Raw genomic sequence first — 25,650 nt, 5'->3', positions numbered from 1 at the left:
CTGGCACTTTGGTGCTATGCTGCAGTGGATCCACGTGAAAGAGCCCTGCCTGGGGAATTGCTCCGAAGCACGTGTCTTGGAGAGCCTTGGTAGCTCGTCCAGGGGATGCAGAGCTGCTGGAGCTGTTGCTCCCACAGTGGCTATGCGGCCTGCCCAATTCCAACTGGTGATGTCACAGTATCGGCCTTTGTTCCAGCATGCCTGCAAGGTGTGGAACGGGGCAGGGGAGGGCCTTCTATTTGCTGCAGCTCCTGGGATCCTACTTCATTCCCCAGTTTCCTTAGGGCCTTACTCCTGGAGCCCTTACACTGTGGGATGGCCTGGGTGGGACAGGGAGCCCTTTACCTTGAGGTCAGGGCTCCAGTCTGGCCTGGCTCAGTAGTGCCAGAGGTGATACCATCCAGCAGCCCCATGTGAAATGAATGGAGGGTCCAGCTACAGTGGGCAGTAATTGGCTCTTTGTTGGCCAATGAGCGAGTGGAGATGGCTCTCCCCTTGGGAGTGCAGGGGGCAGCGTGAGGAAGTGCCCCGGCAGGACCTGTTCTGTGGCTACGCGCTGCCCTGCTCTCCTGGGCTGTCGCTCTGGCTCTTTACATCACTGCTAGATGCCCTTGAAAATTGTAAATAAACCAGCATGAAATGGAACCCAACTCTTGGTGGCTGTGGTGGGAGACATGCTGGTTTGGGGGGTGCATGTCCCCATGCTACCATGTGCTCAGGTGCATGGGGGCTCAGTGCTGGGACCCTGCTGTATGGGGGGGCCTGGCCCTTACCTGAATGGGGGTGCTTGTGGGAGAACGGACTCCATCAGCAGAGGTAGAGGGGCTTCCATTGCTTTATTATGAGGAGGGGAGGGGTACAGACCTGCTAGGGAAATGGGGGGCCCATCTCTCTAGCAAATCAGCATGACTCCAACTGGGGTTAGTGCCACCCATCTCCCTTAGGGAGCAGCTTCCCCTTGTGGGGGATAGGAATTGCCCTGTCACTCTGAGATTCAGCCCTGCCTGTGTCACTCCCCTAGTTAGATGGGGTGAATATAGGAAGCCGAGGGGCTGATGGTGCCCCATACTGGGGCGGGGTTAGGGTTGGTTGAATGACCTCACTTGTACAGTTGCAGTCTTCTGTCTTTCCATGTAACCTAATTTCCAGTCTGTTCAAGATTGGTGTTTTTGGAGACCGTTCACAAAAGTCACTGCTGGATTTTTCCAGTCTTAACTCCAGTTTAACGAAGTCCTCCTGCCCCAGCCCGACTCCCCGGGAATTTCCTTAGGTTTTTTACAATGTAAGAAGTGTTCAGTGTCAGGATCTCCCAAGGACCTCGCATGCTGCACTCCCCAGACTCCGCCCCACCGCCAGTCTGTGTGGTCCCACTCCCCACAGAATCCACCCCTCCCCTTGGGTCCTACCTTGCCTGGGGCTTATCCCCATCTCCCCTGGGACCGTGCAGAGTTAAGAACGGAGCCCAGGGTGAAAGTGGAAACTGCTTTTAATCATTAAATAAATCCATCAAGAACCACCCAAAGCTAGTCCAAGGCACCAGTCCCCACTGTAACCAACCAATTCAAGCAAAAGGAGTTTCTAAGCCAAGCTGGTTTTGGATTACAATGAGCCTAAGAAGGTTAAGAAAATGCCCCAGAAGCAAGAGCAGCTCACGGTCTGAAGCTCCCAGCATTGTCTGATCCCACTCAAACGATCCAGAAAAAGCCTGCACTGGCACACAGTTGGGTTAGTGGGAGGGAAGCTGGCAGAGGATCAAAGTTGTTTTAGAACAGGCGGCTTGTTTCAGGACTAATCCTGGGGAAGATCCCATAGTCAGAAGGGACCCTCACGGGGTTAACTGCTGCTGTTCCATTGGGTTTAAAAAGATTAAAAAATTCTCCCCCTGCCAGCCTGGCGCTAGAGGGTGCTGGACTGCTACCCTTCAAACCCAAATTATGCCTCCTCTCCCTGTGCCAGAGCGGCAGTAAGGGAGCTGCAGTACTGCCCTTTGTGTCCTGGAGGGGTCCCGTCTCCCTGCATCCCAGCCTGGCAACAGGGGCACTGTGCTGCGGTGGGTGCTGTCCTTCCTACCCTGGCCATGCCCATCCCTGGGATGACACCAGACCCTGGAGGATCTCTGCCCCATCCCACCCAGTGTTCCCAGAACTGGCCTCATCTACTCTACCCTTTTTCTTCAGCGCCCGCCCTTTTCCTTGCTGCAGTGCCACTGCTGCCCCCTGGTGGGGTCACTGCCCGTGCCATTGGGCATCTCAACCTGCTCTCGCAGAGTTAGATCACACGGCAGCTGTGTCGCCCAGGCCCTGCCGACGCCAGCACTCCCAGCATTGCTCTCGTTGGAGGGGCTGTACCCAGACTAGACCCATAGGCTGGGGTTGTAAGGAAAAGGCTCGTGTTGCCCAAAGTGAGCCACTGAAGGCTCTCTCACCCTGTGCCCTGCTTGGGTGGGCAGGTCCTCATGACCCTCTGCTGGGGAGCTGGGGAAGGCGGAGCTGATTGATTGGCTGGAGTGGGGCTCAGGCAGGAGACCCTGGGCTGACACGCCTTGCAGTGTGCAGTGGTGGCAGGTGCTGATAGTGGGGATGAGGTCAATGGTACAAGGCTGGAGCATGACCAAGGCAGGTGGGCTGGGTTCCAGGCTCCACCTAGCAGGTGGTGCAGGAAAACTTGGCTCCTGCACTCCCTCCTGGAGCTCTGTCTGAGATGGGAGGAGCCTGCACAGGACAAGCCGGAGCAGAGAAGCTCAGGCCACTGGCTATTCCCAGGAGATGCTCCCCATGGGTCCCCATCCGAGAGGCTGGGAGGGAGGGGGCATGGCTTTGGGACTCTAAGTGGCTGCTCCTGCCTGCCTATGTCCTGGGGAAGTTGCTTGGTTGTGTATGTACAGATTCTCTGTCCCTCTCCCTGGCTGCGTGCCTCCTTGCCCTGCGGCCCCTATCTACCACACCTCACAGTGCTTGCCGGGGTTCATGGGCGAGCCCACCGGGCACTTAAAGTGCTCGACAAAATCCCTGGAGTTGCTGAGGGTGCCGATGACCCGGAACTTGTCTGGACTGTGTGGATCGGTGACCAGCCCCTCGTGCGAGCTTTCCGGTGTGCGCACAGAGCACCACACCTGTGCGAGGGACACAACAAGGACCAGGATTAGGGAGGCACAGCCCAACACCCAGCCTCGCTCCTGCACCCTCTCCTCAGCTAGTTTCCTGCCTTGGGCCCCATGGGCCAAGGCTGCCCTGCACTGAGACAGGGAGTGTACCTCCCAGTGCAGCAGTGACCCCAAGGCTGCCCTGTTGGGGAGGTGGTGAATGGTGCTAGGGGAAGATGGGGTGGGCCTGACCCTTGGTATGGCTCTGCTGGGCCAGGATGTTCCCATTTGACCTCACTGAGGAGATCAATTGGTTCTCTTCTCTTGGATCTCAATACTGCAGGCTCAGGTCTTTAAAAACCGTGGCCCGTTGTTCCCAAAATGGAATAGCATGGAGCTGTAGGTTAGCACTGAGGGGCACTGACAGAGTTGTTGGGGGAGTGTGGGGGTGAGTGTGTGTGAGTCCACAGCTGGCATAGCAGGGGATTGCCGGTCAACAGCAGTGAGGGACATCAACAAAGCTGTGTGTGGGGAAGCCTAGGACTGAAGTAGCAGGGGGGCTGCAGGTTGAGATTGAGGGGCATCAGCAGAGAAGCTCTTTTCCCATTCCAGATCTGTACCTGTGCAAATCCTACAAAGAAGAGCTGGTTGTTGGTGAGCCCCACGGCAGGCAGGTGCTTCTCCTCTCCATTCTTCTGCAGCCAGGCTTTGTAGGCCTGCAGGGAACCAAGTCGGCATGCCGTGAAACAGCAGCAAACAGAGAGTGATGCTCCCCTCAGAATCGGGGGGGGGGGCAATGGGAATTGAACCCTGGCCTTAGGGTCTGCTGTCCATCCCCTGCCTGAGGGGCAGGCTCGCTGGGTTACTCACGTTGTATGCTGTCTTCAGGCCCCCGTTGTCTGCAATGTTCTCGCCCAGGGTCTGCTTGCCGTTGACGTGCTCTCCGTTCACCATGTACTTGCTGTACTGTTCCATCATGCACTCAGTCCGGTTCTTGAAGGCCTCCAGGGAGGAGTTCTGCCACCAGGGACGCAAGTTCCCCTCCTTGTCGTATTCTCGACCTGTAAGACAACCCGGTGCATGATAAATGGCCGGAGGAGGAGCTACCAGCAGCAACAGTTCTGTCTCCTGCACCTGTCTCTGGTGCCTTCTCAAGCAGCTCGCTAGGGAACTGAGCTACGACCCCCAGCACAGTCTCAGTTCCATCCCGAGTGGCTCCCAGCAAGAAAGATGTTGCAAGCAGCCCAAAGGCTAAGGTAAGTTACAAGGGTCCATGTGATGGCTTGACAGGGGATCTTAAGCCTGCTGCCTCCATGAGTGGGGGTGTCTGGCAGGGGAGGGGCTGCTGAAATGAAGAGGGACATGAAAAGGGAAAAATCAGAGGCACAGACTAGTCAAGCTCAGGGTGGGGATGGAGCACCTGCTCTATGGGCTTCAGGATTCCTCCCTACTCATGGTGCCTCTGCGAGTGAGCAACAGGGAAAGGACAGGATCATCTTCCAGGATCTTCCACGGCCAGGATGGTGGCTGTGCAGCCTTGGAGACTGACAGCCTCATCTCTCCAGCAGGAGCTGCCTGGGCAGCAGCCGTATGAGCTTTCCTTGACCTGCTGGAACCCCATTAGAAGAGATCACACTTCGTGGCCTGCTTGGTCCTCGGCTTCTTCACTTGTGGGGTCAGTTGGCACTGGTTGTGCTGGTGGCTTCTCTGTCTGGCAGGAACTGGCCAGGATCTCAGCTTGCTTCACTTCAGCCACCAAAGAGTCCTGGATGACTTGCTCTTTCCCTGCCACCCAGGGCTGGCTATGACCCAGCAGCCTTGAGGTGAAAGTCTCCATGCCTGTTCTCAATGCTCTGAGCCCGCAGGCCTCCTACCCTGATGGTGGTGCTCTCTGTACCCCTGTAAGTATGGGAACTCCACCTGCTTCTCAACCAGACCACCAGGGAGTGAGTCTTGGCATGGAGGCTCCAATCACCCCAAAGCTGCCTTTTGGGTTCCACCATTGGCTGTGGCCTAGCAACACTGCACAGCATGGAGAGAGAGGATGCAAACAAAACAAACACAAGTCCAGCTGGAGAAGGGGGAAGATCCCCAATAGCCACAAGGAGCATGTGGAGGGGGGGGACTGGGAATCGCCAGCCACTAGCCATGGCTCGAGATGCAGAGACATGGATCCTCACCAAGCAGATGGAGCAGAAGCGAAAGCTGCACAGAGAAGCCTGGGGAGATGCCTGCAGGTGTCACCTGGGGAGACAGGAGGACAAACAAAATGGGGAGGAGAGCCAGCCAAAGGGAAAGGACATCTTGAGGGCTGTGAAGAAGCTAACATGGGCAAGAGGTGTTGGCCGTGCTGCAAGAAGATGACGTGGGGAAGCACAGGATGGAATGGATGGCACGGCCACTAGTGGCCCAGAGGAGAGCAATGTCAGGAGTCTTTGCGGGATATGTACAGAGGTGCTGGGCAGCTCCATGGTGCAGAGGACTGGATGAGGCTGCAATGAAGAGGACCTGGGAGCTCTGTGCCGAGGGGATTGGGGGGGATAGTGTCACCTCTCTATCCAGTATAAGGACTGTTTGGTTATGGTGTCCCTGAACCAAGCATCCTTTCCAATAGTGGCCCTGGTGCATTCTTGGAATGGCAGGGTGTGCACGTGAGACCAGGGAGCCAAGAGGGGAGCCTGACAGGCCAGCTGGGTCCTACCTTGGTCATCGAATGCATGCGTGAGCTCGTGCCCCATCACTACTCCGATGCCGCCAAAGTTGAGGGCCCTAGGTGAAGCCAAGAAGAAACCCTAGTTTATTGTCTAAGCTCTTACCATGGTCCGTATCTCGGTGGTATTGGAGCCTCCCTGATCGCTACTTATGCAGCACTGTGAGTCAGCCCCATGCTACGTTCCAGTGCTCCCTAGTGCCCTTTTGATGAGCAGTCAGTGCAGAGTGCCAGTGGCCTGGATGCCTAATGGAGGTGAGACTCCACTGACTGAAGCACGTGTCTAGCTAGGAAACCTGCTCAGGATGACTGCCCGTAACAATGCATTGCACTAGCAGGTCAGGCTTGGAGTAGATCCTTACCTAGAGTCTGTTAGCGTCACTACTGGACAAAGCATAAACTCTGCCAAGCCAAGGACTGCAGTGCCAGCTTGCTGGGAGCCCAAGGTTGGCACCCAATGCATATAAAATTGATCTGCCTTTAGCTGCCCTCGTTAACACCAAAGACTGGCCTGTGGGGAAGGCTGCCAGTCCTAGCAATGGGCCTGGCTCTGGGGCTAGAACAGTGCAGCCTGTGGAACACCATGGGTCAACCATTGGCCACCCTGCTGGGATGGTGACGCTTGCTGGCCCTCTTCCACAGCACTAGTGCTAAGGCTGCCCCCTACTCTGACTCCCTGGAGGAAGGGCTGATGCAGGGCCTGCCCTCTCTTGAGGGTGAGAAGGGCAGTGAGCAGGCAGAGATGCTCATTACGCTCGGCCAAGTGTCTTCCTGTGACCGCTCACCCCATCCTGAGCCCACAGCCGCTGTGGGCAAGGCTGCTTCCTAAGAGCCTGAGGAAATAGCAGAGGGCAGTAGTGAGTGCCAACCCCACTGGGATCCTCTCTGATCGGGGGTGGGTTTGGGACGGTAGGGATTGGGGAATCCTCCATTAGTGCTTAGATGGCAGCAGCTCAGACCCAGAGCGTCCCTGCCCTGGAAGCTCCACTCCTTGCTCCCGGGACAAGGTGCTGCCCCCGGGTGAGAGAAGGGGTTGCCCAGATCTGACTATGCCCAGGGATCTACAGCTGCCAGTGGGTCTCATGCCCTCTCCTTCCTCAGCCGCTTCCTGCTACGCACGCAGGCATGTCCCAGCGAGAGCCCAGAGCACCAGACGTACTTGGGGTGGTTGCGGGCGTAGAAAGGAGCCTGCAGAATCCCAGCTGGAAAGACGATCCCGTTCTTGGTGGGCAAGTAATAGGCGTTGACGGTCTGCGGGGTCATGCTCCACCTAGGGAGGGTCAAACGTGTTAGGCAGCATCTCCCCCTCCACCTGGCATCCTGCTAGCAAAGGACCAGGGCAGGCCCCAGCAGGAGGAGCAGCCAGCCATACACGGGGAAGCTTCTCTCCAAACTCAGTGTTAAGAGCCCCAGAAACAGCCTTATGGCACTTTTGGTCTGGCCAGAAACGCTCAGCTGAAGTGCTGGGAGCTGGTTGAGCCTTGTACTTTCGTAGCAGTCAATCATCTGTCTGAGAGGTGAGGTCTGTCCCAGGGACTGGGGCTGGGGTGAATGAGCCAGAGGCTGGCTAGGATCACAGCAGGACATCGGCCCCCTTCTCTGGGGTCTTGGCTGGTCTTTTTCTATTACAGAGGGGGCAGGTGTCTGCCAGTGTGTGTCTGATACAGTCAGAGCCAGGCAGGCCCTGGCATGTGCCCGCATTGTGGGGCGTGAACAAGTGCATGGGTGCTTGTGAAAGGATGCACGGCTGCGTCGGTGCCAAGAGTGGGGTTGCCTGGGGGAGAGTCTTCCAGTGGGACTGTTCAGGCCAAATGCTTCTCAAGTGAGCTGGGAGTCCCCACCTTGGATGGAAGGAGCAAACTGCAGCTGCTGCCTTCGCTTTCCTAAAGGTGCAGTCTGTGGAGACTATATCTCCCAGCATGCAGTGTAGCGAGCCAGCCGGTAAAGCACTGCATGCTGGGACCGGTAGTGTCCACAGGCTCCAGCTCCACCCTGGAAGTGAGGGAGGCAGCAGAATGGGGCAGGATCTGCCTTTACCCTCCCTAGCAGCAGACTGACAGCACCAGCCATGCCCCAAAAGTAGCCCCCAGGCTTCCTGGTCATGCACTCTTCATATGGGGCCCTGCCTTGCCCCTCCACGCAGCTCCCTGCCGCTGTGGGTGGGAAAGTGCCCATGCTGCAGCAGCTCCTTACTGGTCCCGGTTCGGGGGTTTCCGCAGCTGGTCGGCCATGACCTTGGCAGAGAAATTGTAGAAGTTGAGCATGTTCTGGAAAAAGGAGTCTTCAGAGACTTCATACTGAGAAAGAAACACAAGAGGCTGAGATGGGCTAGGACTGCACCCCACCACCCTGCAGGCTGGGTATGGGGTGGAGAGTCTGAGATGAGCTAGGGTGTGCTTCCCCCCAACCTCACAGGCAGTGAAGGGGTGACATGGGGGTAGATAGATCACTGTAGGCACTCGGTTACTATAGCAATGAGGGCCTGGATCCCATCCCCACTGAACAGCCCCACCAGTGGGCCCACATACCCTGGGTGGGACATGCAGGATGGGTGCTGGGCAAAATCTCACCCACCCCAATCAGACCCTTGGTTCACTGGATCCCTGCCCTGTGCCTGGCACAAGCAGCTGAGAGCCCCTTGCAATCCCAGGGCCACTCTTGGCCCAGGTCCCTATGCTCAAGGGCCACCTACCCCATCGTAGACGTCGTCCAGCTCCTTATTATCGAGGATGAAGTCCGGGAAGCCGATCATGTCGTAAATGGCATCTGCCTGTGGAGAGAGTGGTGAGGCCAGTGGCTGAGATCATAGCGGGGTGAGCAGAGGGATAGACCTGGGAGCTCCCCGTGTACAGCCTCAGCCCCAGGGGTAGCGTGCGTGGGTTACAGAGGAGCAAGCATTGCTACTCCGGGGTGCATGGGGCTGGGATTCTCTGCCAGGAAGCCAGTGGGACCACGTGCCTGGGATTTCCCCCACCACGTGCCTAGGATTTCCCCCCATGTCCCAGAGACCAGGGATGCCCCTGTCTCATGTATCGTGGGGGGAGTTGCGCAACAGTTGCAGGGGGCATTGCCTGGAGAGGGATTATTTGGAGTCAGCTCTGACATTGTCTCCCCTCTAACTCAGGGCAGGAGTTGGGCTGGGCCCCCTCCTGCTGGGGTATCGGAGGCCAGCAGAGCGGCTCTCACCTTCTCCTTAGCGGCCTGTCTCGTCGTCCTGTCCATCCAGTCAAGCTGGTCCAGGGATTCTTCAAAGGCCGTCCGGATCTCGCTGATCATCTCTTCTGCCTATGGGGGAGCGGGAGAGTCAGTTCCTCCCACATGGCCAGCCTGCACCCCCCTCTCCCCCCCCGTCCCCTGGAGACTGTCAGGCAGCACTAGCCCTGCCTCCCAGCCCTAACCCCTCTGTGGGGACTGCCCTGCTCCTCCCATGATCCCGGAGCGGAGTGGTTGGAACAGGAGAGCACATGCTGCCAGGCTGAACTCTCCTCGCCTGGGCAACTGATGGGGCAGGGAATTCCCTTCTCTCTGGTCTGCATACCCCTGCCCTTTGGTGCACAGAGGCACCTCGAGCTGGGGTGCTCACCGCTGGTGAATTGAAGGTCTGCAAAGGAATTGGGGAGGGGTAAGAAATAGGGGAAGATAAGAGAAATTGGGATCTGCAGAGGAATCGGAGGGTGGGCTGCAAGAGAACTGGTGTATGGAAGTTTGGGGGGCAGTGTAGGGATAAGAGGGGTTGCAGGAGTGTTGGCATGAGGGAGGCCAGAGGGCTCAGGGCAGGGCAGGGAAACTCACAATCTCCTTGCTGTCTCTGTCGAAGGTGGCTTTCACGAACAAGGAGCCCAGGGCGAAGCCCAGCGTGTCGTCGGTGTTGGAGATGCAGGTTTGCCAGCGAGGGGTGCAGGACTCCAGAGAGAGAGCGAGACAGACAGGGTGAGACCTGAAGAGGGTTGGCGAGGTGTCTTTGCTGGCCATGCTGTAGGGCAGGGGCCTGGGCCGAGCTCACACCCTGACACAGGAGGACACAATTTCTGGCTGCCCAAGTGCTGCTGCAGAGGGAGAGGGCTCCCTCCTCTCTGCTCTGTATGGCCTGCCCATCATTTCATCAAGGGGCCCTGGGGCTCGTACCTAAACCCAGGTACATCCCTTCACCTTGTCTCCTTCCAAGGCAGACGGGCCTTCATCTGGATAGGGAACCCCTCCCGATCTCTGCCTGCCTCCTCTCAGGCTCTGCCAGGCCATCCTGGGGTGTTGGGGGGACACACACATTCAGGGGCTCGGTCCTGACCCTTTCCCTGCCTGCAGCCTCCTGTTCATTGGTTCCCGTGCAGGCGGCTGGGCCAAAGGGCTGAGCTGCTCCCGCCCGCAAGGATCCCCTAAACTGAGGCCTGTCGGCATCTCTACAGGATGCCGGTTGTGCTGCCTTACGCTGCCCTGAGTTCCAGCCTCCTGCTGTGCTGCACCTCGCTTCCCCACCCCAGAGCCCCCATGCGTTTCACTAACCCCGCCATCACCACCCAGCTGTCCCAGCTCGTCCCCATTACCCAGCATCCCCTGCTCGCAGCCAGCAGGGCGCGCTCTGACTCTGACCCAGGGATGGAGGCTGTGTGATGCACAGGCATCTTCCCCTTAGTAGCCTCTCCACTCAGATCAGTGCCTACTTTTCCCATGCCCCGGACAGGCCAGGCTATGGCTGCCTGGCTGAGGATCCTCTGGGATTTCCCTGGGGCATATAAGGTGGTAACACCCACAGGGCACAGGATTCCCCATGTGCATAGAGAAAGTGGCCTCGGGGCTGATGCCACTGGCTCGGTCTGGTGTGCCCTGTGCAGCAGCTCCTCACCTTCTTGGTGCCATAGAGGGTCTCCAGTAGCTTCTCCTGGGCTGTCTCAAATCGCTGGTCGAGGCTTGAGGCAGTTTTCTGAACCAGGTTCCAGATCATGTAATTGTTCAAAATACTGCAAATGACAGAGCCACGCTGACTCCCTGAGACCCCAGTCCTGATGGGAACCACCCTGAGATATGCCCCCCATTCCCCACCCCCGATTGGCATGACCCTGAGACACACCCCCATGTCCCAACAGGCACTGCCCTTGACAAATACTCCCTCAGCCCCAATGGACATGGCCCCTGCTTCCCAATGGGTGCGGCGAGGTGACCCCTGATGTCATTTCGCTGGTGCCCACCAGCCCCTCAGACACAGAGGGCCCCGAAGCCCCTCCCTCCAGCTGAGGCTCTTACCTTCTGTCTGTGCTGTTGATGAGCTCGGAGACCTGCTGCAGATACTCGCGGCCAAACACCACCACGGGCTCCGCCTCGCTCAGCTCCAGCGGGGACAGGGCATAGGCCATGTAATCCAGCCAGTCGATGGCGGGGGCCAGAGCCTGCCAAGACATGGAGCTGTGAGGGGGCGGGGTGTGGCTCCTCCCCGACTCCGAGGGTGGGTTCCCCAGCTCTGGGTAACTGGGGCTCCCTCCCTGCGAGGGAACCCCATCCCACAAGGCAGCCAGGGCAGATGGCTGGGTTTCACTGGGGCTTGGGGAGGATGCATGTCCCTGGAGAAACACTTCAGGTTCACTCCAGCCCCCCATCACTTCTCTGCCTCACTCCCAGCCCCCTGATCCACTCCCATCCCTGCCCTGCCCCTGCATCTCACTCCAATCTCCCATCCCTGGCCCCTGCCTCAGCCTCCTAAGAGATCTCCCTTCCCACTGGCCAGGATTGCATCTCTCCCTGTTGCCATGGTGACTGGTTGCTTGGTGACCATCGCACCATGACTAAGGCTGGCTTTTCTATAGTGCCAGGAACTTCAAAACTGGGGGGAGGGTCCTGGCATCCCCTTCCCCAGCACAACAGAATTCAGGGCTGAGATAGCAGGGGACTGTGGGTTGGGACTGAGGGGCACTTGTGGAGCTGTGTGTGTGGAGCCCAGAGGTGGGACAGCAGCGGGCTGCGGATCGGGACTGGGTGTGTGGGAACCCCAGAGCTGGGATAGCAGAGTGCCATTGATACTGAGGGACAGGAGCAGAGCTGGGGGGGACCCCAGTGGGGTAACAGGGCACGGTGCAGTGGGACTGAGGGGCAGTGGTGGGGCGGGATCCCAGTGAGGTAACAGGGCACGGTGCAGTGGGACTGAGGGGCAGTGGTGGGGCGGGACCCCAGTGAGGTAACAGGGCACGGTGCAGCGGGACGAAGGGGCATCAGCGACTGAGCTGGAGGGAGACTCTCCCCCAGAAGCTGCTTGTTCTGTCTGCCTTTGGGGATGCTGACACTGCCTTGCGCCGCTGGCCCCAGGGAGTGAGCGTGTTGCGCCTGGGGGATGGTGGAGGCAGCCTAGCATTGGCTCCTGGCTGCTTAGGATGCTGCTCAGCCAGGCCTCCAGCATTAATTACACTCAGGCAGCTGAGCAGCAACCCTGCTGGAATCCTAATGAAACCCGAGTGGGGGGGATGGACAACAAAGAGCCCAGCAAAACAGAGGCCTAGAGTGTGTGGGGGAAAGCAGCCAGGGGCTCCCAGGGGAAGCAGAAGGGGCACAGAAAGGGACTACTGACTTCCCATGTGGCCTGGGCTGGGCCCTCGCACTCTGTCCAGGCAGCTCGGAAATGTAACAAAACTCAGATCAATTGAATTCCTCTCTCTGTTTTCATTCTGAATTTTTCTCACAGCTGCTCCAGGCCACGGTGGGACCCGCCCAGCAAATGGGAGCCTCCCGCTACTGATCCCCGGTTACCTGCCAGAGGATAGAGCCCAGCCCCTGCACGCAGCAGCACCATGCTGGTTCCTTCCCCCACCTGGCCCCGGCCCTTCACCCATCTCCATCAGCACCATGCTTGTCCTTTCCCTGAGCAGCACCGGGCTGGCCCCTTCCCCAGGACCCACCTGCAGCTCTGCGATGCTCATCTTGTGATAGATCTTCTCGTCATCCCGCCTCTCGTCCTGGGGGACGGTGATATTGGCCAGCAGGGTCTCAAACTCCAGCACCTGCTCCATTTGCTCCTGGGTGGAGACCTTCTCCCCACCCAGCAGCATCCCCAGCTCCAACATATAGTCCAGGTAAGCAGCCAGCACCTGTCACTCAAGTGAGAGGCAGTGGGGTTAGTCACCTAGGTAGGGACAACCCCACACAATCAGTCATGGGCCATGGGGGAGTTCAGCTCCCTCAGATCCCATGCTCTTAAATCCCCAAACTTCCCCCCACTAGGATGTCCTGCCAACTGGGTCCCAGCACAGGCTCCAATCCAGGGTCCTAACATTCCAGGGTCCCTTTCCTTCAGCCCCTTGTGATTTGGGGTCAGGCACATTCCACCCACTGGGCTGGATCTGCGTCAGGAGCACAGGAAGGTGTGGGACCTACCCAGGGTGTTGGGGTGGGAATGTGCATTTCAAAGCATAAAGGCCTCTTAGGTTATCTCCGAGATGGGGCACACAGTGGGGAGAGTTCTGAGAAGAGCCAGGAGACTGATTAGAAGATGAGAAAACCTGCCTGATTGTGAGAGACTCCAGGAGCTCCACCCTATTTCTCTTAACAAAGAGAGGGCTATGATCAGGCTGAAAGTACCTATGTGAGGACCAAATATTTGATGAGAGGCTCGTAGGGCTGGCAGAGAAAGGGCAGTGGCTGGGAGCTGAAGCTAGACCCATGCAGACCGGAAGTCAGGCGTGAATTCGGGCCTTCTCATGAGGCCGGCTCTGTGGAAGAGATGGTGTGCATGGGCTGCCCCCACCCAGCCCCCTACCTTCTCATTGGCTGTCTTGTTCAGGTAGTAATCCCGGGAGGGGAGGAAAAGGCCTGACTGATCCACCTGGAGACAGAGAACAAATGAACTTGGATGGCATAGCCGCAATCACTGCTCCGTAGCACAAAGCCCCCTGCCCTGCCTCCACACCCAGTCACCGCTATTCCCGGGAACCAGTGGGGGTGGAGGAACTGGGGCAACCCTAACCCTCAGCAGTAGACCAGGGCCATCAAATCTGACCTGTGGGGAATCCCCAAGCGGCATTCACATCCCCAGGAGCAAGAGGCTGAGGTGCCTTCCTGGGGTCTGTATGTGATGTGGCCCCAAAACAGTTACTGTCCCCACTGATCCCCTCTCAGTGTGTCCATAGGTGGGAGGGGGCAGGCAGGCAGAGGGCTGGGCATCTGAACTGGGCCACTTAAGCCCGGAGTCAGAAATGCCCAGCCATGACAGTCCTGTGCCCCCTCTGGCCTCCTGTGCTCCCTCTGTCCTTGACTAGGTTTCTTTATGGGCCCTTCTCCCCAATGGCTGGCTGGCTCCTCCACCCCCATTTTGCGGTGATGGTGTTTCCAAGCGAGGGGCAAGGGGAGAGGTTTGCTTTTGGCCCATTGCATGCTGGGAGCTCGGTGTGAGGTTCTGGCACAGCGCCCCCTCCCAAGTCCTTACAGGGGCAGGGTCACCGGGCTACCTGAATGACGTTGCTGTTGGAACTCTTGGAGTCGGCGCCCACATAGACCGTGAAAAAGGGGGCAGCCCTGTAGGTCCCTGACACCATCTTCAGAACCTCCATGAAGTTGCTCTGGTTCCAGGGCCCAGTAATATTCCAGCCGCCAATCTGCAGGAAACAGGAACGCAGGGATTTGGGCTTGTGCTTTTCTGGGTCACCAAATTCCACTGGCTTTAATCTTCCACCTTCACCCCAGCACAGGAGAGACCTTCTACACCGTGCCTGTGATCCATGCACTATACCCCAGCACTAGGGGGCTGTGCTGCTGTGGGGTGCTGCTGGTGTGCTCCCATGTGTCCCCAGCCCAGCACTAGGGGGTGCTGCTGGAGGTGTGTCCCTCCAAGCTCTGCCTGTGCCCCACCCCCATGCACACCAGCCCTTACTGTTCCTGGGGAAGCTGCCCTATACACCCTGCCTGTGTGCCCAGCCAAGCACTAGGGGGCACCGTGCTTCCCACTAGGCATGGCCTGTGCTCTGTGCACACCACCCCTGTCTAGCAGAAGGGGGTGCTGTGCTTTGAATGTGAACCTGCTGCGTTACCCCAGTCACAGAAATGCCCTGGTGGCCTGTCCCCTTCAGAGGGGGGTGATTCTCACATCACTTACACTATGGGAAATATAACAAATGGGGTGTAGGGGAGACAGGAATCACAGCCCTGGAAATAGGGCTCAGGCTGGCCAGTGCAAACTCCCACCCCTACTAGTGAGACTCACCCCGGCCTGGAGGGACCCCTGCCAGGGAAGAGAGCAGCTCGGCACATGGCTCCTCCGCTGGCGCTGTTCGGTTGTAATGGATGTGAATGCTCTGTGTCTGGCAGCCTGGGCTGAGTCCCGGCAATTCGTCTCACCTGGACCCCAGAGCCATGCCCACGTGGGAATGACATTCAGTCAGGCAAAGGCTCTCAGGGCTCGGCCCCTCTCCAGGATGGTCTCCCAATGGAGAGACTTTTCCTCTGCAGAGAGGCGAATGTGCTGAGCAGCCTCCCTCCCCAAGCTGGGCTCCTGCCCAGACCTCACCTTGGTCTGGTTCCCCTCCCACCCAGCACCCACCTTCTCAATCAGGTCCATCAGTGGCTGGGAGCCCAGCTCCCCGATTTTCTGCTCCTTCAGACAGGACAGGTAGTAGCGCTGGGTCTTCCTCTCCGCCTCGCTGCTGGAGTTGAAGGTGGCGTTCTCTGTGGAGTGGATAACGAGATGGGTTCAGTCATTTCCTCCCTTACAGGAGGGCTTTGGTACATGGAGGGACCTTGGAGACAGGCCCTGGTCTCCTAGAACTTCGTGCCTGTGACTACGTCCTGTGCCTTATGCCTGGGTCCCGTCCCACCCTCCTGCTGGAGCCTCCTGTATCACCATGTAGTCTCATGCGGGTTAGGTTCCCCCATGTTATATGGCATGATCCTTACCGGTGATGGGACCAGGGAACTGTCTGCTGCAGCTGCCCAAGGGTCTGCTCAGGTGCACCTGGTTTGTCACCGTGTACCCCTGGCTAGTGCTGGCATGGGACAGACTGCCGGCTGGCAGGCCACCCTGTGCCCCTGGCTAGTGCCAGCGTGGGACAGACTGCCGGCTGGCTTGCCACCCTGTGCCCTGGCCAGTGCCAGCGCGGGACAGGCTGCCGGCTGCCAGGCCACCCTGTGCCCCCACCAGTGCCGGCACGGGACAGGCTGCCGGCTGGCTTGCCACCCTGTGCCCCGGCCAGTGCCGGCACGGGACAGGCTGCCGGCTGGCAGGTCACCCTGTGCCCCGGCCAGTGCCGGCCCGGGACAGACTGCCAGCTAGTTTGACACCCTGTGCCCTGGCCAGTGCCAGCACAGGACAGACTGCTGGCTGGCAGGCCACCCTGTGCCCCGGCCAGTGCTGGCATGGGACAGACTGTCGGCTGGCATGCCACCCTGTGCCCCAGCATGGGACAGACTGCTGGCTGGTATGCCACCTTGTGCCCCAGTGTGGGACAGACTGCCAGATTGCGTGCCACCGTGTGCCCCAGCCAGTGCTGGCATGGGACAGACTGTTGGCTGGCGTGCAACCCTGTGCTCCAGCGTGGGACAGACTGCTGGCTGGCGTGCCACCCTGTGCTCTGGTGCGGGACAGACTGCCGGCTGGTGTGCCACCCTGTTCCCTGGCCAGTGCCAGCGTGAGACAGACTGCCGGCTGGCTTGCCACCCTGTGCCCCAGCCAGTGCTGGCATGGGACAGACTGCTAGATGGCGTGCCACTGGGTGCCCCGGCCAGTTCCGATGTGGGACACTGCTGGCCAGTGTACCCTCTCTGAGGCAGAGAGACCATGGAAGCTGATACAGTATACAGACCTCAGTCTATCCTGTGCTATTTCCAAGAAGCTGTAACCTAGCAATATATGCCAGCAGCCAAATGCCCACATAGGTTATCGCCCCACACCTGTCACCAGCACCAGCCAGGCTGGGCCCACTGGCCAAATGGAGCCAATCCAGGAGACTCACCAGCCTCTGTGCTGAGGGGCCTGTCCGGCCGTGTCTGGAATGTCTCCTAACCCCACCCAGTGTGTGTGTGTGTGTGTGAGGGGAGCCCCTGCATCCCTGACCATATGGGCATTTTCCCCTTCCAGGGCAGGCCCTGGGAAGCTGGTCCCTGACGACCCAGGTCTCTCTCTGGCCCAGCCTGGGCTACATTTTGTCCATACCACCCACCAGGCGCCCTCCTCCAGTGCCGCCCTCCCCGATTCTCTATGCCTGTGCGCAAGGGGGCACCCCAGCACAGGGCTACACCCACCTAAGAGGTGTTTCATGATGGCCTGGTTCTGGTCCCAGATGCTGTTGAAGGTGCTCCACTTGGAGCGCCCATCGGGCAGCGGGTTCCGCTTTATCCAACCCCCACAGGAGTACTGGTAGAAGTCCTCACAGGGATTAGTCTCCCGGTCCAGGGCCTCCAAGATCTTACTGGCCACGGTGATGCAGGCTTCTGTTAGGCACGTGGTGTGGGAAGGGTCTGTGTGGGAGAGATGTAGCCATTAGGGCCCAGGGCCAAGAAGCGGGGAAACCGAGGCACAGAGTGGTAGGGCCTTGCAGCACGTTGGTGATAGAGCTAGGAACAGAGCCCAGGAGCCCTGCCTCCCAACTCTGCAGTTGACCACTCTTGCACTGGTGCCTGGATGCCCATGAGAGGGGGCATTGGGAATGTGATTGCTGGTGCAGGAGGTGGCCCCCACGGTCCTCAGGAAATGGGTGACTGAGTCCTGCAGCAGCACCCTTCTTCAGCTGCATGGTGAGGCCTTGGGCTGGGGCTACGTGGTCCCTTAGAATATTTAGTATTTATTTCCTGCTGGACAGTCCCAGGAGAATCTCCTCCCTGTATTTCCCCTGCTCTCTGGCAGTGAATCCTGTTCCCCAGGATAATTCGAGCCCAGTGGAGCCTCCCTGTACACCACAGAGGCTTTTGCAACTCCCTGGGGCAGGCCCAGGATCTTTCCTCTAGTGAGTAGCCCCAGCTGTTTCAGCCTGTTCCTGATGAGCAGCTGGATCTGCAGGGAGGGAGATGGGCTGGGGGGAGGGGGGGGGATGCAGCGAAGGTTTGTGAGCCCCACCCCCTTCCTACCTTTGCTGTATTGGACGCCCAGAGCAATCATAGAGCCCAGCAACAGCAGAGCCGTGATGAGGCAGATGGCACAGAGAGCCAGCTCCAGCTGGGTCCGTGAACCCAGGCGGCTCAGCAAGGGAGGGGGTCCTTTCCTGAACCCCACCTGGAAGGGAAAGAGAAAGGGAGTGTGTGTGTGTGTGTGTGGGGAGAGAGGAAACAGAAGGGGCAAGCATATTAAGGGGCACCTGGTGGATTAAACCCAAACACACAATCAGAAATAGCCACAAATCAGCTTTGCAGGGGGACCTTGGGGACCTTGACAGTACCACTCTACCCTTCCCTCATGTAGCCCAGCCTGAGACCCTCCCCTGGGCTGCCCCATTGCCCGTGGGAGTGAAGAGATGCCATGACCCCTCTCCAGCACTGAGCGCCAGTGTACCATAATTCTGTTGGGAGCAGACCCCATCCAGCACTGCAAACGGCTCCTGCCCGTGGCTGGAGTTGGATGGCACCTGCTGGAGGGTGGGAGGGAAAAGCAGGGGGCAAGCATTGTCTGAGTTCCCCCCTTCTGGCCACAATCCATATGAGCTGGCTGGGATAGGAAGAACCAGTGGGAAAAGCTGGATCTGGCCCCCTGGAGATCCCACAAGGCCTGCCCTTCCTTGCAGCTACATTCCTGGGAGCCAGGCCCTGGCACCGGGGCCCATCCATGTGGAAGGAGAAGCTGTGGCTCCCAAAGGGCTTGCGGGGAGGTTAATCGCCTCTAAAAACTGCCACCCAGGTCCATGCAAGTTGATGTGATAGGCAGTCCCGGGCCAGGAGAGACAAGGGGGGCTGTGGGGCAGGACTAAGGGGCAGCGGCAGAGCTGTGTGTGGGGAGCCCAGGACCGGAACAGTGGATGAAGAGAGGATGCAGAGCAGGACAGAGGCATTGGTAGAGCCATGGGTGTGTGGCTTTTGGGAAAAGGTGGCAAAATCAGCTTTAGTTCCCATTGGAGACAGCCCCTTTTCCTCCTCCTTCCCTCTCCAGTCCAGTGCTCGGTAACCAGCTCGGTATCTTGCCCCAGAGATTCCAGAGACAGCTTTTATTAATAGCTCTGCTGCTGAACACGCGCTGGCGGGGCTCCCATGGGAACCCAGAACGGCCCAGAAGCCGGGCCGTGTCCTCCCTCACAGCGCATTGGCCCTGGCCACTAAGAAGCCGCGCCCTGTCCTGGTCTGAAAGAGGCCCCACATCAGGGCACCTTCCAGGAGCATGAGCCTACCTCCACGCTATCAGGAGAGGCGCTTCCATCCCCAGCCGCATCCGCCCCCTCGTCATCCTGGAAAGTAGCTCGTTTGTAATCAGACATCTGCACACAGAGAGAAAGCAGGCTAGGAATGACATCGCAGAGGGCTGTGCCAGGATCCGCAAGGGGTGCTGGTCCCAGCTGACCCAGAGCCAGGGTCCTGCAGGGGGCTCTGGGCCCAGCGACACCGAGGCACAGCTGAGGGGCCATGGAGCTGTCAACGGCAGGACAATTTCATCTCGCTCAGGTTGAAGCACTCCGTTTCTATGGCGTCTCCTGGCTGGTGTACCACAGTGGGACTTGCCTGCCTTCCCTTTATGTAAAACCCTGATCCTGTGCTCTGAGAATCAGGGAGCCTGCATCATCTCCAGGGGGAGCCGTGCACGCAGGGTGCAGGTCCTGGTGATGCCAACCAAGAGTGGGCAAATGCATTTCCCTCTGCCCGCAACTTTACAGGGTCATGTTCCTTCCCTGCTGAGCCCCCGAACGACTCAAGTGCAGGACCAGGTGGTGCTTCCAGGCTTGTACTGTGGATAAGGGGAAGCTCTTGCCCCCTCCTGCACCAGCAGTTGCCCCCGAGCAACGTATACGTCCCTTCGCCCTCTGTGGGTTGCCATGGCTGCCTCTGCAGAAGCCGCTCTGACATCAGCATTCCTGACAGGTGTCAGATTGCCTCATGGAGACAGTCCTTGGTTCCCAGGCAACCTGCAGCTTCATTTCCTAGCAATGCCACCGCCTCCTCTCTGCATGGCGCTGGGACTTCCCACGCAGATGTGGTCAGTCCATGCAACATCTGGAACGGGCTGCCTTGGCAGGCTGGCACCAGCAGCCTGGATGGAGCTCAGGAGGGGAACTCACCTCAGTGTAGCAGCCATATCTGCCCAGCCCAATGGGCTTCCACTGACCTTGGAGAGACATTCTCTTGGGTGAGAGAAGCCTCCCCCAGTCCAGCTCCTTCCCCCTTCCCATCCAGCCCAGCTCCTTCACATCCAGCTCCCTCCACCTGCCCTGCTCCCTCCCCCTCCTCAGCGCAGCTCTCCCATTTATCTTGGTGCCCCATAACTCAGGCATCATCCTTGATCCTGAGCTTTCCTTTCTGATGGGGCAGGGAGTATACCCGGTGCAGCTCTCCCTACCACCAGGCTGAGGTGGGAGATGAGGGATAGCCAAGGAAGGCAGCACCGTGCCCCCTAAAGCCAAGCGAGGGTAGTGAGAGATGGGCCACAGCCAAATCGTGGAGGGCAGTAGCCCTACAGCCCCTAACGCAGGGGGTTTCAAACTTTGTGTATGAGTGGCCCCCTTTCATGCCGCAAGCCTCTGAGCATGACCCTCCCTTAGAAATTTAAAATGGGGGAGGGTAATTTAATTTAATCGGGGCTCAGGGCTGCCAGCCCCACAGAGTTGACAGCTTGTGACCCCCATGTAACCAGCTTGTGACCCCCTGCAGGGTCACAACCCCCAGTTTGAGAACCCCTGCCCTAATGCTACCCCGTGCTGCAGAGAGATGGGGGCCAGGCTACTAAAGACAGTGCAATATGCTAGTAGGAAGCAAGGCTTGTATCTGGACTGGGTTGCAAAGCTGTGATGACAGCAGTGTTAGCTAACCCGCTCTAGTGTAGACAGGACGCCTTGCCTTCCAGGTGTCCCTGCCCCTTGCTTCCAAAGGCTGGTGTGGGCCCTCGCCACACTTTTGTTCCAGGCTACTAACATTCAGTCTTTCCACCAGGTTGATCCCTCAAGTGACTGGCAAACAAAGTAAAAAAAAAGGCTAGACTAGGGAGTTGGCCCTTTCAATCATCTCTGCCTTGTCTACACTAGATTTTCAATGGGGTTAGGGTTTGTCTACACTGCGGGGGGCTATAGGGGCAGGAGCGCTGGCAGCCTTTTTCGCGCCCTAGGCGGCGGAAGGTCCCACCCCCAAAATGCCAGCCCCAACAGAGGCAGCGGAAGGTCCCACCCCTGAAATACTGCTGACGACCGTGGCAGCCGAACATCCGGCCGCTGCGGTCGCCGCCCCCCAAATGTTAGTACCTTAGGTGACCGCCTAGGTCGCCTAATGGGTTGCGCCAGCCCTGTATATCTACGGTGCATCCTACAGCAGCAGAAGGGGTTTTCCATCGCTGTCCGAACACCTCTTCCCCAAGCAATGGTAGCTAGGTCGTGCTAGCCATGTCTACACTGGGGCAGAGGGCGGCAAGTCAAATCCCAAGTGTAGATCAGGCCTTACTAATGCAGCTTTGAGCCTGGTCCAGACAAGGCCTCAAGTGTGAAGCTTCATTTCCATTAGAAATGAAGGCTGTGAGCGAGATGACTTTGCTGGGCAGGGGCATGGGCCCCTCGGCTGGTTAGCTGGACATTTCATTGGGACGTCTTTGGCATTGCCCATGCTAGATGGCCTCGTAGGTGAGGGGAAAACTTGCGGGTTTGAGCAGCTGGGCATCTGGCCCTTGGGGAGGGGGTTTGGGATTATGTGCTAAGCACATAAAGCCGGCTGATTTTGCTCATTGACCAACGGTTAAATAGTTAATGACAGTTACATTGAGGTTGTCATTAGGTTTCAGGGTTAACGCCGTTGAGCTGAATGGGGCCAGTTCACCCGTCTCCGCTCCTGTTTGAGGCTGTCTCCAGACTTGGGCCAACACTGCTGTGTTGCTTATACTTGGCTACCGTTTTCAAGGTTTCCTTCACAGCCGCGAGGGCTAGAAAGGGAGTTTTGGGGAAATCAGAGTTAAGACTGGGGAGCCCAGTTTCACAGTGAGGAGTGGCTCGGGCTGCGGCCGGAGTGTGAGCACCAGGGCCTGGGTCACAAAGGGTCAAGAGGCAGCGCTCTCCGCTAGCCACTGAGTGCTAGGGTTTGCACAAAAAAAGCTGCCAGCTCAGGAAACAGGCACGAGCCTGTTCAGAAAAAAAAACATTTGGCAGAAATTCCCCAGTTGGGGAAGGATTCCTGGGAGCTGCTGGCATCTGTGAAAATGCCTCAGCATCCTGCTGGCAACCTCGTCTGAGCCAGGGATTCCCCCCACCCACCCCTCCAGCTCAGGGAGACCCTGCGCCTGGGAAAACACAGCTCCCTACAATGGAGACCTGCTCCTTTCTGCCAAACAACGCCCCAACAACCTGCCCAGCAGGAAGACGGGCAGCTCCCACTGGCTCCTCCAGCCTCCTGCCCACAACTCTGGTAACCACCTGGCCACGCAGGCCTGTGGGGGAAGCCCAGGCCCCACACACCCCGTCACAGGCATTCTCCTTTCCAAGGCCCTCTCCTGACACAGTGAGACCCTCCAGGTGTACGTTGTCATGGCAATACAGACCCCAGCCTCCAGTTGCATTGCTCTTGGCCTTGGCATTCCCTGCACTGCCCCCCAGGGACATCTCCCCATGCCTCTGGAGATGCAAGCGATGTAAGAGGAGAGGAGGGAGGTCATCCGAGAGTAGAGGTGCTCATTCTGGGCTACAGGTGACCATGCTGCAGCTGGGTCTCTGGTGCTCAGAGTCCAAGAGAGGTTCCCTGGGAAGTGGCCTTTGGAGCAAGAAACACCAACCAGCTCCCTGCAGCTGGATTGTATCCATCCAGGTCACTGGGCCTGACTGTGAACTGCTCCCCATGGGACTGGGTGCTAGGATGTGCCAAATCCCAGCTGTGCTGCCCAGAGACCCTGGGGCTTCTGACATCTCCGAGTATCACCATGGAGAAGCTTGAGCCCTCGGCAGTGACGAGCAAGTGATGGTTCCAAAGTCCAGAGCACGGCAGGATGAGGCCAGGACAGCAGGCAAGGCAGAGCCCCAGGGTACTCAGGGAGTGGGGTTGGGCTGGGTCACCAGATCAGGATGAGTGGGGTGGGGCCGAGCTGCAGGATCCAGGCGTTTGGAGAGGGGGCAGCAGAGCCATGCTGCAGGACCCCAGCTCCTCTGGGTGGGGCCCAGCCTCAGGTCTGGGCACTCAGAAGTGGGGTGGCTGAGCTGCAGGCTCAGGGCTCTCGGGGTGTCGGGCGGGGTGAGCCACAGGATCTAGGCACCCAGGCAGGAGGGCAGGGCCAAGCAGCGCTGCAAGCCCTAGGTTCAGCCCTGACTTCTCTGCCAACCCTGCGGCACCCTGCGAAGGGGTTGGCCAGCCCCGGACCTAATGTCCTGCTAGGGGATGGGGGCAGCCCTGACCTCTGTGGTCACAAGGTGCCCTTCCCCTCCACTACCCCCAGCCACTGGAGGGCACCTCCAGGGCTTTACTCTAACCCCTCATTGAACAGGAAAAATGAACTCCCAGCCTCCTCCCTAGAGCCCTGGGAGGGCTGAGTTCCTTCTCTAGGGAGCCCACAGTGTGCTGGGACTCTGGGGAAGGCTGCAGAGGGGGCCGAGACCACGTGGCTGGCTCCTATTCATCCCCTCCCGCCCCGTGGGCTCAGTCTGGGGAAGGGTTATACCCCTCAATGGACTACCCCTCCCCCAGCATGGTATCAAGGTCAGCCCAGCACCAGCCTCCCTCTCAGAGCTTCAGGGACACCTGGCACCCCTGCACAGGGCACCCTGCGCTCCCCAGGGCTCCGGCACCCCCCTCTCCCGTGCTCTGGGCGGGGGAGCAGGAGACAGTGAGTTTTAAGGGTCCCTCTGGAGACCCTCAGCTGCCATAGTCTTGCCTGACGTGGGGGTCGTCGCCAGGGTGTGGAGGGAGCCAGGACCCGGGAGCCGGGGGCTTGGCCTGAGTATGGCTCCGGGATTGCCAGGTGCTGGCTGCCCAGCCCCGCCCTGTTCCAGCCCCAGGGGCCCCGGGTTGCAGCCCCCGGCCGAGCCCCCCAGCCCGGCTACTCACGTTGTTGCTGAGATCCTGGAGAGCTACGTTCATCCTGGACATCATGGGGCTCCCGGCACGGCCCCCGCCGCCTAGCTCCGCACCCAGCCTGGGGCGAGCGGGGCTGCAGCCGCCGCGCCGGCCCCGGGGCTGGCCATGGTGCTCGGGGGCTCGGACCCGTCGGCCTCCTCCCTTGCAGGAGCCGCGCGGCTCAGGGCAGCTCCCGGAGCCGCAAGGGCGCAGCGGAGGCCCCGGCTGCGGGGGCCGGCGGGGCGAGGGGCAGGCGGCTCCCCGCGCTCCGAGCTGGGACCGTCACTGGGGCGAAGCGGCGGGTGTGTCCATCAGGGCGGCCGGGCGGCATCGGCTGCTGCCCGGGGGCTGCGGCGGCGGGACGCCCCGGGGCCCCGGAGCCCGATGGCGAAGGTCAGCCGGGATGGAGGCGCCGCCGGCTCCGCGGGACTCACCAACAGCCTGGCCACGGGCGCAGGGGCGCGGCCGCGCTGCGCGACACTGGCACACGCGCGGCCACCGTGACTCAGGCGCGCACAAACACAAGGCGCACCCCCGCAATCTGTCACACACACACCGCAATCTGTCACACACATCCCGCAATCTGTCACACACACACTGATATCTGCACACACACACCACAATCTGTCTCTCTCTCACACACACACTGCAATCTCACACACACCGCTATGATCTCCGTCACACACACAGTCACACACACACCGCAATCTGTCTCACACACACATACATACACCGCAATCTGTCACACACATCCCGCAATGTCACACACACACTGATATCTGCACACACACACCACAATCTGTCTCTCTCTCACACACACACTGCAATCTCACACACACCGCTATGATCTCCGTCACACACACAGTCACACACACACCACAATGTCTCACACACACATACACACATACACCGCAATCTGTCACACACATCCCGCAATGTCACACACACACTGATATCTGCACACACACACCACAATCTGTCTCTCTCTCACACACACACTGCAATCTCACACACACCGCTATGATCTCCGTCACACACACAGTCACACACACACCGCAATGTCTCACACACACATACACACATACACCGCAATCTGTCACACACATCCCGCAATCTCACACACACCGCTATGATCTCCGTCACACACACAGTCACACACACACCGCAATCTGTCTCACACACACATACACACATACACCGCAATCTGTCACACACACCCCGCAGTCTCACACACACCGATATGATCTCCATCACACACACAGTCACACACCCTGCAATCTGTCACACACACAGTCACACACACACACCCCACAATCTGTCACACACACCCCGCAATCTGTCACACACACACTGATATCTGCACACACACACACACCACAATCTGTCTCTCTCTCACACACACACTGCAATCTCAAACACACCGCTATGATCTCCGTCACACACACAGTCACACACACATCGCAATCTGTCTCACACACACATACACACATACACCGCAATCTGTCACACACATCCCGCAATCTCACACACAGCGATATGATCTCCGTCACACACACAGTCACACACCCTGCAATCTGTCACACACCCAGTCACACACACACACCCCGCAATCTGTCACACACACACACACACACCGCAATCTATCACACAGTCACACACACACCGCAATCTGTCTCTCACACACACACACACATGCACACACACACCTCTCAATCTGTCTCTTTCACACACACACACACCACAA

The 25,650-nt window shown here is 58.8% G+C and overlaps 1 protein-coding gene across 2 annotated transcripts; it reads right to left on the bottom strand.

The window, feature by feature from the left end:
• Positions 1 to 1,468: 1,468 nt before the first annotated feature.
• ECE2 (endothelin converting enzyme 2) lies at positions 1,469 to 24,008 on the bottom strand. Of its 2 annotated transcripts, XM_050964281.1 has the most exons (19): positions 23,898 to 24,008; positions 19,070 to 19,156; positions 17,823 to 17,967; positions 17,001 to 17,216; positions 15,304 to 15,428; positions 14,216 to 14,362; positions 13,528 to 13,593; positions 12,671 to 12,859; positions 11,031 to 11,173; positions 10,633 to 10,747; positions 9,585 to 9,695; positions 8,979 to 9,077; positions 8,485 to 8,562; positions 7,986 to 8,089; positions 6,952 to 7,062; positions 5,784 to 5,851; positions 3,953 to 4,143; positions 3,703 to 3,798; positions 1,469 to 3,112 (listed from the first exon to the last, which is right to left on the bottom strand). In XM_050964281.1, exons 1-19 carry the CDS (start codon positions 23,940 to 23,942, stop codon positions 2,936 to 2,938), a joined length of 2,313 nt encoding a protein of 770 aa, XP_050820238.1. In that variant the 5' UTR covers positions 23,943 to 24,008; the 3' UTR covers positions 1,469 to 2,935. The 2 variants fall into 2 exon arrangements, with proteins under 2 accessions (XP_050820238.1, XP_050820239.1); XM_050964282.1 differs by lacking the exons at positions 1,469 to 3,112; positions 3,703 to 3,798; positions 3,953 to 4,143 and adding an exon at positions 4,150 to 5,326.
• Between the last annotated feature and the right edge of the window lie 1,642 nt (positions 24,009 to 25,650).

This window comes from Gopherus flavomarginatus, chromosome 8, assembly GCF_025201925.1.
Source record: "Gopherus flavomarginatus isolate rGopFla2 chromosome 8, rGopFla2.mat.asm, whole genome shotgun sequence".
In the NCBI taxonomy this organism is placed as follows: Eukaryota; Metazoa; Chordata; order Testudines; family Testudinidae; genus Gopherus; species Gopherus flavomarginatus.
This window is presented reverse-complemented; position numbering and strand designations above follow the sequence as displayed.

Excerpts from the sequence above, each read along its gene's own strand:
- ECE2 (XM_050964281.1), bottom strand. The coding sequence starts at position 23,942 with ATGATGTCCAGGATGAACGTAGCTCTCCAGGATCTCAGCAACAAC. Across the intron at positions 15,429-17,000 it reads CATCATGAAACACCTCTTAG|AGAACGCCACCTTCAACTCC; the intron begins GTGGGTGTAGCC and ends TCCACTCCACAG. Across the intron at positions 3,113-3,702 it reads TCTTTGTAGGATTTGCACAG|GTGTGGTGCTCTGTGCGCAC; the intron begins GTACAGATCTGG and ends TCCCTCGCACAG.